Source organism: Diadema antillarum, unplaced genomic scaffold (assembly GCF_040938485.1).
Source record: "Diadema antillarum isolate AM-2024a unplaced genomic scaffold, OU_Dant_1.0 seq00001954_RagTag, whole genome shotgun sequence".
Taxonomy (NCBI): Eukaryota; Metazoa; Echinodermata; class Echinoidea; order Diadematoida; family Diadematidae; genus Diadema; species Diadema antillarum.
The window spans coordinates 101,629-115,825 of record NW_027272614.1 but is presented as its reverse complement, the minus strand read 5'-3'; the positions used below and the strand labels follow the sequence as shown (position 1 = coordinate 115,825).

The 14,197-nt window shown below is 37.7% G+C and overlaps 1 protein-coding gene across 1 annotated transcript in view; it reads right to left on the bottom strand.

The window, feature by feature from the left end:
* Positions 1-14,197, bottom strand: part of LOC139713371 (uncharacterized) — a 134,532-nt gene that overhangs the window by 28,548 nt on the left and 91,787 nt on the right. The window contains exons 9-14 of the mRNA XM_071625108.1: positions 13,629-13,877; positions 5,912-6,073; positions 3,391-3,471; positions 2,391-2,527; positions 828-969; positions 23-237 (exon numbers count right to left, since the gene is read on the bottom strand). Coding sequence (XP_071481209.1) covers positions 23-237; positions 828-969; positions 2,391-2,527; positions 3,391-3,471; positions 5,912-6,073; positions 13,629-13,877 — 986 coding nt within the window. The remainder of the gene's footprint in view (positions 1-22; positions 238-827; positions 970-2,390; positions 2,528-3,390; positions 3,472-5,911; positions 6,074-13,628; positions 13,878-14,197) is intronic.

The following is a 14,197-nucleotide window of genomic DNA, read 5'->3' as shown; positions in this document are numbered from 1 at the left end:
CTCCTCCTCCTCCCCTCCTTACCCTTCTCTCTTGGGGTTGTTCCTGACAACCTGCAGTATCCGACCTGGTAGGTACAGTGGACTGTGCGTGCTGAGGACCAGTTCATGGTTTGTTGGATGGAAGGCTTTGTTGAGTCGCCATGGCAACGGTGATGGTGCGTCTGCATCCTCGACAGGGGCCAGGTTTTTGGAACGGATAGAGCAGCAGCATAGTAGCTCCCCAAATATCACCCTCCACTGCAAACATGGGATATAAGATATAATGAACAAGTGTTAATACAAGTAATGCTAAAAAAAAAAGAAGGAAAAAGGTATTCTACAATCAAATTGTTAAGGGAAAAAAAATCATAATAATAAACATTCATCAATAATAAACTAACATCATAAATATAAATATTTATAATAATATCTTTAAAAATGATGAAAAAATAAAAGGACAGAACTAATGAGACAAACAACTACGAAACAGAACACACAAATACACATACACACAGCTAAGAGTTTTGTTCTGTGATGATATATGTTTTGAGGTATGACTTTGCAAAATGAAAAGACTGCACTGCCATCTGCCAGTCAGTCTCATCTTGTGGGTCACAATGGCTTTGGTTAATGGTACTGTAAAATCATGAAGAATGCACCAGCAGGAAATGAAATCAAAATTGAGTCTTTAGTCATCAATACTGTCATCACAATCATACTTCTGTTTGAGTGAAAATCTGCAAACATTGCAGCTGGCTTCTCAGGACGATTAATGAAGAAGGCAGCTAGTTTCTGATGCAGACAGAAATGCAAGGAACAAATACGTAAAGAGTGCCCTGGGGAAACACCTTGGGGTCACGACACATCTTGATGCAGTTGAGTAGGTCTGCTCTCAAGAATTCCATCTGGGAGAGCCCAATTCTGGCCACCACATCCTTGCCCACAATCAGGGACGTCACAAATTCAGCTGCATACTCTGAGGCCTCTTTGCTGCATGGAAAACAAACACAAGAAACATAATTTAGAAGGAGCTCACATCCTCAGTTTCAAATGCAAAGTGTTTCCATTTTCAAATATTAAAACCCCCAATTTTACCACAGTCAGAGTCACCTACAACATCCATTTGTAACAATCTGCACTTCAATCAACAACTGATCAACTGCATCTACCAATAATTCAACATATTGAACACCCTTTCATCCTCTTTTGCCCATTTGTTCTGTAGAGTCATACCTGTTTTGGGATGACTTGTCTATATGAAGACTACCAGGTTACACTCTATTAATTAAATACAATTATAAAGATGACATTGATAACAGCATGTAGATAGTGTGATTGCATTGCCAGTTGGGTGAGATTCTGCTTTGTGATAACAGTGAATGATTAAATTAGATATGACATCACAAACAGCACAATATGTGACCCTGCACCTCAAAACAAACAAAAAGTCGCCAGACATGAATTTTTAGTTAAGACCATATTCTGAAAGAGCAGACTTTAAGCTTTAAAATGATGTATAACTCAAATCAAATGGACTCTCTTAACCTATCTAAATATTGGAAAGAAAGCACAAACTCAGGAAAAGTGTGAACTGAGAAAAGAGGCTCTGAAGTACAGTGTCTATTCAAGCGCTTAATCTTTACCAAACCGTGCTGGCTGTGCGATGAATGGGACAAAAAACAGGAAGTAAACCACCAGAGTAACAACAATGAAGGGATTATCAGATTAAACTAAAATTAAGCATGCCTCATTAACACATTCTGTCCATAATTAATGCCAACTTTCAAAGCAGTAGCACTATCCTGTCATAGTTATTAGAGTTGAAAGCGAAGAGTGTGGACAAGGTTTTTCAGAAATGAAAAAGGGGTTCTAAAGACACACCTAATCACACTGTTCTACCAAAAATGTTCAAGATAAACTGCTAAACAAACACACTTTCCTGCCCGTTTCATGATACCAAATGTTAGCATAATGTAAAAGAAGACCCGCTCTTTCAGAAAATATGAAAAAGTCAAGTTCGGCTAGGTTGACCCGTTTCACTTATTTTCAGTCCTCACACAAAATCAGTGTGTGCGACTTTATGTTCGTTTTGAGGTGCACGGTCACATATTGTTGTCATTTGAATACCAGATGATCAAGATGAAACATAAACTAACATTATATCCATCTCAAATTCAGAGGAGAAACTATGCAAATCAATTCAATTTTGGAAAACACAGTAACAATCAATATTCAAATATCAACTACTAAATAAATGAATGTTGATATTCTCCAACAAAGCAAATAACTGTACAAAGATTCGCATTTCATTACACTCCAGTCCTATCAAAGGTCCTCTCAATAATCATGAATGAGTAACATCATTGATGCATCATCATCCTTCAAACCAGGATTGTTGATGCCTTGCTCACCATAGCAACCCCCCAGGAGGCGAGTAGGCATACACCTTGAGAGTGGGATAGCGGGGCCGCAGCATGATACCCAGAATGGCAGCTGTCCCAGCTCCTAGGGAGTGACCAACCAATACCAACTCGTACTCACTGGTACCCTGGGAGGCAGAAATACAGAAAAGAGAGAAAGAGAGGGGGTGGATTTATTCATAACGGCTGATACAAAAAATACAACAATAAATCTTCATGAATTTCAACTTGTCTCTATCAAAATTATTGTAATATGAGTAAACTTGGTAGGCTGACTGGGGGCTGTAATCACTATTGTCATGTTGACAAATTTGGAGTTTTGTGGAAGAAATCAATCTCATGCAGAATATGAAAAAAATAGGCTGAACTCAATTTCTCAAAAGTACAAGATTTGCACACAAAAGTTTCTGAAGACATTACTTGAAAATAACTTGCCTATTCCCTGACTTTACGGGTATAAACCAAAAAACAACAAAAACTTAAGATTACCAGGAGGCAATGATGCGAGGCTCAATGTTATGACAAAGTCCAAAAACATTCCCTGTTCAGGATCTAGACGTAATGCTGCATTGTACACAAACTATAAACTTAAAAAAAAAAATGAGTTCATTAGCTACAACCTGTCACAGTATTATGTACCCCCCGCAATGCAAACATGGCAAGGGTTTGCAATAGATGTCCATACAATATCAATCTTTTCTTGAAGAAAGGAAAAGACAATATATTACCTTCATACAGCAGAACTTTATAAACAAGAAAAGCATTCATGGCGATGAAAACCTCTTGAAATCTAAATTTAGCCACATTCTTCATCCCCTCAGTGATTCTAATGAAATATAATCACAGGCACACAACCTGATCACTAAATAGTACTCTATAGAACACACAGGAAATAAATTCAGTTGCCACATCAAAAAACAACATATGAGAAGCAAGAAAATGAAACGGGAAGCACAAAAGACTCAACAATTTCTTAAAATCAGTGTGTTACCTCCATAGCTGTGAAAGCCTGATGGAGGAGTTTGTCTTCTATGAGCCTTCTTCTGATGTAGTTAGCTGTCTCCACCATACCCTGTATGAGGTAAATACACAAGGACAGACAATGTGTACACACAAATACCTGTAACAGCTCCACAGACTTTCCCCCATCTACTGTAAAAATGGAAATTTTTATGCATTTCACACGTGAAACTAACACGTAAATAAAAGCGTGCATATATTTTTGCATGCTATTGGTACTCACATTTTGTCTCTTTGATTCAAAGAAAAAACAAAATAACATGTGAAATTCATTCTGCCCAGCTGAGTGAAAAAACAACAAAAACTGCTCACACAAAAATGTCCATTTTACAGTACATGTATGTCTTTACTGAGTTTTTGTAACATTTTCAACACTATGCATCCACTGTATAATCTTTGAATGAAATAAAGTAGTTTGACTAATTCTGTATCTATACAAACTTGAAGCACTCTTCAATTCTCATTGGAATGACATGCAAATAGTTCATTAAATGAATGTATTATCTGTAAGGAAAATGATATAAAGGCATCAAATGGGATAATTAAATGGCAACATGCCTGATAATACATTTATCATTCACAGAAATAAATCCCCTTGCAAATGTAAGAAATAATAAAAGACCCACCCCCCCCAAAAAAAAAAAACCACACGATCAACACCGACACTGCATACACCCCAATCAAATTAATTCAAAATAAACAAAGAATACACAAACGAAATAAACACAAGAATGATATTAAAGGACAAGTTCACCTTCATAAACATAAGGATTGAGAGAATGTAGCAATATTAGTAGAACACATCATTGAAAGTTTGAGGAAAATCGGACAATCCGTTCAAAAGTTATGAATTTTTGAAGTATTTGTGCAGTAACCGCTGGATGAGAAGACTACTGCAGTGTGTGAATAACTTAGATGTCACATGCGTACAACAATATAAGGAAAATATAAAGAGAATTTCACAAAATTTCATCTTATGAAAAAAGTTCACATTCCCCCGACTCGTTACCGACAAATGTTATGGGTAATATTATTCCCCCTGCCTTTAGAAAGAGCCAAGTCAAGTGCTCTTTTATTATGTGAAAAAAGTGAAAATATGTTGAATTTTCTTTATATTTTCTTTATACTGTTGTACGCATATGATTCACAAGCTGTAGTAGTCTCCTCATCCAGCGGCTCCAACACAAAAATTTTTAAAATTCATAACTTTTGCATCGATTGTCCAATTTTCCTCAAACTTTCACTGATGTGTTCTACTAACATTGTTGCATTCTCTCAATCCTTATGTTTATGAAGGTGAACTTGCCCTTTAACGATGCAGAGATGCCAACAAAGTAATTTATATGAACTTCTCATTGCCTTGTGAAAGCTGACACAACATGACATTACTTTAAAAGTGCATTCCTCAATATCCTCTGAGTTTGCTTGCAAGTGGTCAAACGCCAATTATAATATCATGTCACATGAAGTGGAAAAGAGTAAACATGGTTCTGGGCTGATATGAACAGGATGGAGAAATGAGAAGTGTCTGCGATGATGCAGTGTAAATCGTCTTAAATGGACCGCGAAAAGAGCGTCATCCTAGTCTCGGCTCATCCGTCACATGAGGCACTCAAGCAATCATGTGACAGGAAACGGATGGCTAGCCACTGTTTTTTTTTCCTTTTTATCGTCATGGTGATTCTAGCGGCTCATTTGTCTTTATTTGGATGTGGGATTTTGCTCAGATGACCACAGACAAATATGTCAGGTGTCATTTGCAAAGGAGGAGCATTTTTATAGCTCACCACAAGTAGTCACTCATAGAGGTGATTTCTGCAATAAATGCATCATTGTGTCAAAAGTAATAATGAACTGAATATCATGTTCAGACAAATAAATATCCTAAAACATTGTGAATTAAAGTTTCATCCCTTCTTCCTCTCAAAAAATCAGTATTTCTAGTAATAACTTGGGAAAGGTTAGAAAATTGACATTTTTGCTCAACTTGGGATCTAGCTTCTCTGTTCATGTGTGTATTTTTTGTCTCTCTCTAAGTGAACATCACTCCTCTAACAGACATACCAACCTTTCTGACTGAAAAATAAGGATGATTTTGCTCAAAAGTAGGAAAGAAAGAGCAGTTCCCATGGTGTGTAGTAAAGTTATCAAGTAAAATAAGAAACTCATACCTTAAACAAGGACTGGGAATGGTCAAACTTCAGATTATTTCCTCCAGATCCAGAATGGTTGGGAGGTGTGCTTTAATACTGATTTTCATACCTACATAGAGTTGATCTTTTGACAAATTTCTTGACAAATTGGGGAAAAACTTTTAATCTTTTGCAAAATACTACAAAGTAGGAGCAGCTGCCTGACATTAAAACTCATCACTCGATGCAAATTCAAAACAGTTTGTAAATGGCACACAACCCAAAATACTTTCAGAAACAGACTGGCTGAGAAGACTACGTTTTTGAGTGGACAAGGTATAATATCACTATATCACTGACCTTATGACCTTTGTATGCCATTGATCCATCTTCGGTGTGAATGGGACTGGTATCCGCACTCAGGTCGGTAACGATGTCGGCAACGGACAGGGTCCCGCGGATGGACACCACTACACGCCGTCTGTCGTGGTCGAGGGCTACGAAAAATGGCGTCTCCCAGACCTAAAGGCACAAAACACCATTTACGATACACGTAACATCCAACAAATGAAGAGTCCAGCTTAACTCCACAAATTGCACGAATACACATTAATATCAAAGCAGTGTATCATAACATTTCTGAAGGCTTTTCTTGGACTAAGGCTAACTGACTGAAACTGCGCCCCGAGGAAAAGCTTCAGGTACAGCTATACAAAAAGTGCATGCTGCCTGAGATGAAAAGTTGTGCTTCCTTTTCCAGTCTACTAAAAGTGGCATGTGCACCACAGCTGTAAGAGATATAACTCTCTACCTCATACATGGTTTAACTACCAACCTGTACATTGACAAACTCATTATCTGAACTATGCAAATCTCTACTCAAAGACATCAAATATAAGTAACACAGGTGTAATCATATTTTGATTGCGACGTGCTATGGAGTCAGGGTACTGTGAGTTTATATGTAATCCCACACAACACACTTGTATTTGCATATGATCTTGACATCAAACCATTCCATTCCATTTACATTAGACTCGAACTTCATACGTCTCAGCCAGAGAGAAAAGTGAATATCTTAGCAAGGCAGTTATCAGCACATAACTACAAAGTACTTTACCATTGCAACAACAAACTAAATGTGTCTGAACATATTAAATATTCAGTGCATCAATAAGACTATTAATATGCTCATGCTTACATCTTAGCATTGACAGTTAAGATTAATTCAATCTAAATGATTGTAAAAGTCCAGGGCTAGCTACTAAAAACAGCTCAGAAAAAAGTCTAGTCCTACTGTTTTCTTCCACAGTCTACTGCAGCTGAGTTGTGCCCGTGTCAAGCCCAGGAATCTAAGAAGCAATGAGTTAAAGATGCTAAAAGTACAGCAGCCCAGACCTACTCTCCTTGCACACACTGACATGGTTGCACACTTTGGTATTTACATTGCAGACACGAGCTGAACATGTATACAGTGTAGATGGTTCACACTACTGCTGAACTTCATAACTAAGAAGTGGAAAGATTCTCTCTTTTGCATTCAGTCACAGGGACTTATCCTTGTATCTATGCATCACAAATGAAGCACACTTTCACCCGTGTCAACACACCATGTGAGCTCATATCAGAAAAGGGTTCATTCACATATCGAAATCAATGCAAAAGGTTAAAGATGTACACAGAGCATTCCTGTAATATGTGATTCATTTACAATTTCACCTTCTACATCAATTAGTCTCCACTTTACGCACAGCACATGTCCTTTGTCTGTTAAAAGTAAATGCAATTCCTTAAGCTCCCCCGCCAACCTCTTCGCCTCGTTATCAAAAATCTATTATTGTGAGAATGCTGCCCTTTTTTCCATGTTACACAGGAACAACCACTGCTGGTTATTTTCCTTGGTACTCAACATCACCACATTCATATCAAATCAGAATATCAGATTAGCAAACCTTGTTGACCTATACCTACAACATCCCGTATGAACACTCATATTAAAATTAATTTTAAAAAAACGTAGCTCCCGAGTTCTCATTTTCCCCACATTTTGTGGAGAATGGAGACAATTTCCCCACACACGTTTACAGCTGTTGATTAGTTACTCTGCTGCTCCCTTCCACAGAAATCCCAGCCTCTTATTCCCAGATCTGCACTTTGTGTCTGATTTAGGCTTCCATTTTGTTGGTCTGCATGGAAAATATTCCGAGATCACAAAGTCAGTTGTGTGTAGTACATTGCATAACATGCGGTACAGCAATCAGATTCCAGCCCGTGCATATACACTGTATTTTGCACCAAAGACAAACTGATACAACATAGACTGTACTCTCTACATTAGAGAAAAGTTTAGAAGAGTAGAAATGAGGAGAAAAGGGGGAACGCTAATACAGAAACTGCACACACACAACAAAGAATGGGGGGCACAAAATGCCACAAATTCGTGGAGTGATACACTTGTATTTCAGAAGCAGAAGATGAATGACGTTTTCAACAGACCAAGGGTGATCAAACACATTGTACCTTCTGAGGTAGACTTAAGTGACATAAGCACTGAATTCTATGATATCTGACACAAAAAAAGGGGAAAAAATCCTTTTCGCCATTTATCATTTGCTACAAGTCTCTAGGTGCATTCCTGTTTATTTTTCATTGTCTTTGTTTTTCATTACGCAAAAATTGAACTGAAAAGCATGATATCGAGTATGTGATAGCATCTCAGGTTATATCAGTGTGAACATGTGGACTCCCTCTACAGAACCTATCTAAGTTTTATGTGCAGCCTTTCAAGTGTATAATTCTATTCCTATCTATTTACCTCCTAATTGACCATACAAATCAATTAAAAAAAAAAACTTGGGCATTTGCAAGTTTAGCCCTCATGTCAAGCTTGTATACCATGTTAATCATCAGTTAATCCTATGTTTGTCTACATATTCATAACTTCTTTGGTTGTGAATTGCACAAACTTAAAAAAAATATATGATTTCAGTATCCTTACATAGTTATTTGACATGACACTACTTGCATAATCAAAACACATCAGAAATAAAGATATTCAGAAGAATGTAGAGACATGGGAAAATAGACTTACATTGAAGGTACTGTAGAGTTTGCCCAATCAATGTTAAGATAATAGTCTATATGCACTGCGGAGTGTTTTTTTTTCTTTCTTTTTTCTTCTTCCTTTTTTGACAAGCACTTGTGAATTTGACTCTGTGACCTCATTTGGTTTGTGATCAGACCATAAAAAAAGGAGTTCTCTACCCTAGGCATTAAATGAGTCACCCCATATTACCTTGCCTCTCTCCCTAAGGATTGTGTCAAATAAACATTGACATTAAAGAGTGCCATTAGACATACCTGCACGTCATGTCTATAACAACGTTACTCTTACTGCATACTACAGGCTGGTGTAAAGTTTGAAATGGGTTGGGAAGGGGGGGGGGTGGGAGGAGGGGGAAATATCCAATGTCAACATTGTCTAGAGAGTAATTTGGGTATGAATTATTGGGAAGAGGTCTTACAAGATGACAGAATTGTGTGAAACTCTGAATTTTCAAGAAATTTAAAATCTGTGTGTATATGTATGGGTCATTGTGAGCAGCTGGTTTGGAAACATTGTTCAACTGACTAAAGAACATGCGGCTAAACAAATCAAGGAATTTCTGTTTACTTCACCTTTTTACACTCATTAAAAAATTCAGACAATACATCACAAGATTTACTGTCTCTTCACTAGCTCCTACTGGCGAAAAGAATCTCCATCAAAATCCTTTTGCTGATACTTCATGCTATTTCTTCATCTGCCCTTGCTTATATGAGCTAACCCATCACAATGTAAAAACCGATTTAAAATTGATGTTCTTCAGCAGAATGCATTTATATTTCATGTATACCCAAAGTCAAAGACTCGGGGTATCTAAATAATTTTCAGCAGAGTTCTCCATGAAATTATGTATCATCAAAAAATATCTGCCAAAACGTATTCCATCAAAAAAGAAAGAATAAATCATAATCTTTATTGATTATGATTTATTGTCTATATTGTCCTTATGTAAGTTGTATCTTTCATATATCTTCTTCTAGTCAGAAAAGTCTACGTGATGTATTTCAGATGATTTCCTGACTATGACAATAGTCTAGTGATCAGACTCATTGGATGAAAAAGATGGTCATTTACATCGTAGGTCGATACTGCTTGGATGACATTCAAGAATGTACATATTTGTCATTATATACAGTAAAACGAGGAATGTTCGCGTGCATTTTAATTTCGCGAGCAAGATTCGCAAAATTAAAATGCACGCGAAAATTCTTGTCTACATTATATGCATTGAGTGCCAGTGGCATTTCACGAAAATTTCATGCCGCCAAAAAAGCCGTCGGCTCCAATTCGCGAAAAAATCATGCCGCGAATATATCATGTTTTACAGTAGTTGTAAGAGAGGGGGTGAAAATGTGTAGATATCTTTATTGTAGTCTCCAGTACCCAGGCAAAACATCTCTCCCACTGGAAAATACATTCTGTGCCATAGACATACCTTCGCTTAAGAGATCAGCAAATACCCAACGGTTTATGTGATCGCAGCAGACAACCTGATCAAATGCCATATAAAATGTTGCTTTGGGCTAGCATTGCACTGCATGTATTTACCCTGACAAAGTTAACTGATAAAATGATTTAGGGCTATTGTCAATCAGTTGCAATGAAATAATTTGCATTCTTTGCTGTGCCATAACTTTTAACTGAAATGTCAACATTAGAATATCACTAGATACACCAGGAAGAGTTAAGCCACATAGCATCTGTAGCAATACAATCACACATCCTACATTTTTTGTCAAGTAAGAAGATTTATATTCAAAGAACACCTGCTATGAATTGTGAAGCTGTATTTTTTCTTTACTTTGAAGTATGCCAGCAATTTGACACATCTGCATAGACTGTCTACAAATAAATTTTTGTACTTAGGTAAAATTTCTGCAATACAGAAAAATTGTAACATTAATATGTTAGTTGCATGCCTCTTGTTACTTTTGTTGTGTCAATAACATGCCGATGGTCATGTCAAGTTATACTTAGCATAATCACACAAGAAACAAAACTAGTGAATAGTCTTTGTGTATGTCTGACAGATTTCCCTCATGTTTTGACAAGCTTCCTGCTATTGGATCACTCCCAGCACAAAGCCTGTCTCTGTTTCAGTGATTGCCTAGTTTTGTTATTTATTTGCTGTTGTTTTACGTGAGTTTAGTTCGTGAGAGGGTGTGATGATTTATGTTGCCCTTAAACTCAGGGTTGAAAGGTCATTTTTGAAGGATCGCAAGCTCAGTGTGCTAAACGCTGCTAAACAGAACAGAGTAGAACATGGAATGGTACAGAGGAACAGAGGAATAGAAGAATGACTGAAAGAAGAGAAAAAAAAGAGACATGGGGATATAAGGAGAGGAAAAATGTTACAACTGCAAAGGGGAATAACAGTTTGAGGGAAAGATACATGACACAAAAGATTTAGGGTTATGCAATTTAAACATGCTGGCAACTCAAAGTCATAAGTAGGAAATTGAAGGGGAAGATTTGGCAACAAAGGATGAGTGGCAGAGAAATGGTATGGAGGGAAGGGAGAAAATAAAAGAGCAGACAGCTTGATGAGATACGTATCAGAAGATTGAAATAATGGGTGGGTGGGGGGGGGGGAGTAAATTGGTACAGATGAAAAGTCAAGATTCTACACTTCTTTTTAAAAAAAGTGCAAGCTTAGTGAGATGAAAGCTGTAAACAGAACAGGTTGTGACAGAAAACAAAAGGAATCAAATGACAGAATGAGAGAGAAAGAGACTGAGGTCGAGAGATGTCGACAGGAGGTGAGGACAGAAAAGAGTTCATATAAACTGTAAAGAAGACTAATGGTCTGAGGGGAAGAAACATGAGGTGAGGTATAGAGGTTTACAAGGAAGAAAGTAGGGAAAATGGCACTGGAGAAGAAACGGAAGATGTATCGAGAAACAAATGACCCTTGACTGAGAAGTAGTGGGAGGGGGAGGGGGAGATGGGGTGAAGGGTAGGATGGGGGGGGGGGAGATGGGTGGAGGGTAGGATGGGGGGAGATGGGTGGAGGGTAGGATGGGGGGGGGAGATGGGTGGAGGGTAGGATGGGGGGAGATGGGTGGAGGGTAGGATGGGGGGGGGGGGAGATGGGTGGAGGGTAGGATGGGAGAGATAATAGAGGAGTACAGTAGAGATGGAAAACAGACTGACAGCAAATGGAAGTGAAGTGAAGTGCAGAAATACAGAAGCAAAATGAACAGAAGGGGACATGCTGAATGCCCCAACAAAATAATTTTTTTTTTAAAGGGTAATAAGCAAGGCGAGAGGCTCATGCGGATGTATGGAGTTCCAGGAATACATGCCCTCAATGAAGCAAAAGAAATCAAATGCCGGTGTGATCGGCGGAAATCTCAAATAAAAACAAAATGGACCCATGGGATGAGACACCATTGTGATCATTCATGCCAGGAAAATCTGAGAGCGATGCAAGGAACAAAGATCCTGTGATGTTAGTACTCAGCATCGCATCCAACAGCACAATCAAAATGGGTTACAACAAAACTGCTCCAGAAGATTCATCCTCCTCACGGGTTATTAAAGAGATTGTATAGTTTTGGTTAAGACCTAATTTCAGGTTTCTAGCATTTTTTTGATGAGATAATGAGAAATCTCTTATGAAATATGAAAGAGCATGTAATTCCATGAGGAATTCAACGTTTATTTGATGAAAATTGGTTTTGAAATGGCTGAGATATCCAAAACAGAGCGATTCTAATAAAGTGTGGGACCCACCTTTTATTACGATCACTTTGTTTTACTTTGTCTTTGGATGTTTCTGTCATTCCAAACCCGATTTTCATCAAACAAACTTTGAATTCCTCTTAAAATGGTATGCTCTGTACTGTTTCATAAGTGTTTTCTTGGAATCTTCCAAAAAGTTAAAAGCCTAATTCTCATCTCCACCAATACTGTACCACCCCTTTAAAGCAAAGAATTGACATTTCACATGATTTCTATTTTTCTTTAAGTTTTGTGACTTCAAACTGCCATGATCCATTCCGGTTTTGTAATCCTTAAGAAAAAAAAAGGATCTAGAAAGTCAAATCCTTCTTCTTCACTAGAAATTATGAGATTTAGAGTGATGAATCAAAGTGGAAAATTGAAAATTGAAAATATTGAGACTTTAGAACAGAACAACAAAAGTGTTATGAACAAAACTTAAGGGGGGAGTTACTGAACCCCCACAGGAACTTTTGTAGGTTTCAGGTTAACAAACAGCTCATCAGACTGATTTAACCATCAGAGTATATATATCCTTCATCATGAAATTCTCAAACTAGGATTGGCCAAGAGCTTCTCGTGTGACTTCAAATAATATCACCATTAAAAAAGTAGATATGGCGTGACATCATTTTTTCACAATATCAATATTTCAATGTCAATTTTTACGATAATAAGAAATGTAGCTGTCAATACCTCAACAAAGTGAATTGCAATCATGATAATAGGACTGCCATATACTTTATAGATGCACTGTGCACTGTGCGGTAGCTGTGCAGACAACCGGTTGGCCACTTGCACTACTGCGCGTATTTAGATCTAGATCAAAATTGTTCTCTTGTAGGATATAAATCAAATATGCCATGCATTCTTTTTGAGGTATCAGCCAAAATTACAGATTCTTCAGTGACTGGCATAATTACTATTTTCTACGGGGCTACACTCTTCAGAAAATAATGCTATGCCAGTCGCCTCAGAACCCATAATTTCAACTGGAACCTTTCAGTGCATGATTCATTTGATACATATATACCTTGGCAAATGAGGATCGTCTCTTGTTTTAATGGTTCAAACAATAGAATCAGCTGATAATAGTGTTAGGTGCATATAAAAATGGTGCAAAAGGGAAGCAATGCACCCTAGAAACCAAGAAGAAATCCTCAGTGAGTGTTAGTGCTGCGACATGCCGTTGGAGAGCACTTGAATCGTATCAAGGCATCAAGATGATACAAAAGTGCACTGCATTACCTTCTTCGTCCGACGGGATTTTCTACTTCCACCTGCATTCCCCATGCAGAGTTTAGCGAAACATTTAGGAACATGCTGGAAAAAACAGACACGTGAAGGGGAGGGAACAAAAAAATTGCACAAAACATGAGAAGGATTGCAGAACTGGGAAACTATAGTAAAAAATCCATTCAGTCTCACACTAAAGTGGGTGAATGGGACTAAAGGGTAAAACGTGAAACACACACCAGAAATCGACATTTTGGTAGTTTACTTTCATACCCTTGGATTAGATAAGATCTATAGATAAAAGAGATATCTTGCAGGCAGCTGGCTACATTGGGTAACAGGCAAATGCACGGTGAACAACATGTACCATACTGCTCACGACTACTGCACAGAAATACTTATAGCAAGAATGATACACTGCTGTAGTAGTAAACGGCAACCTTAGTGATGACGAATGATGATGTGGCATTCACATACAAAGCACATAATATGGTGAGATATGAGGCAAGAGGCACTTATACATGGCATTGTGGTTTCATTCGGCCAACAAGTAACACAAAAGTCATTTCACTGAGTATTGT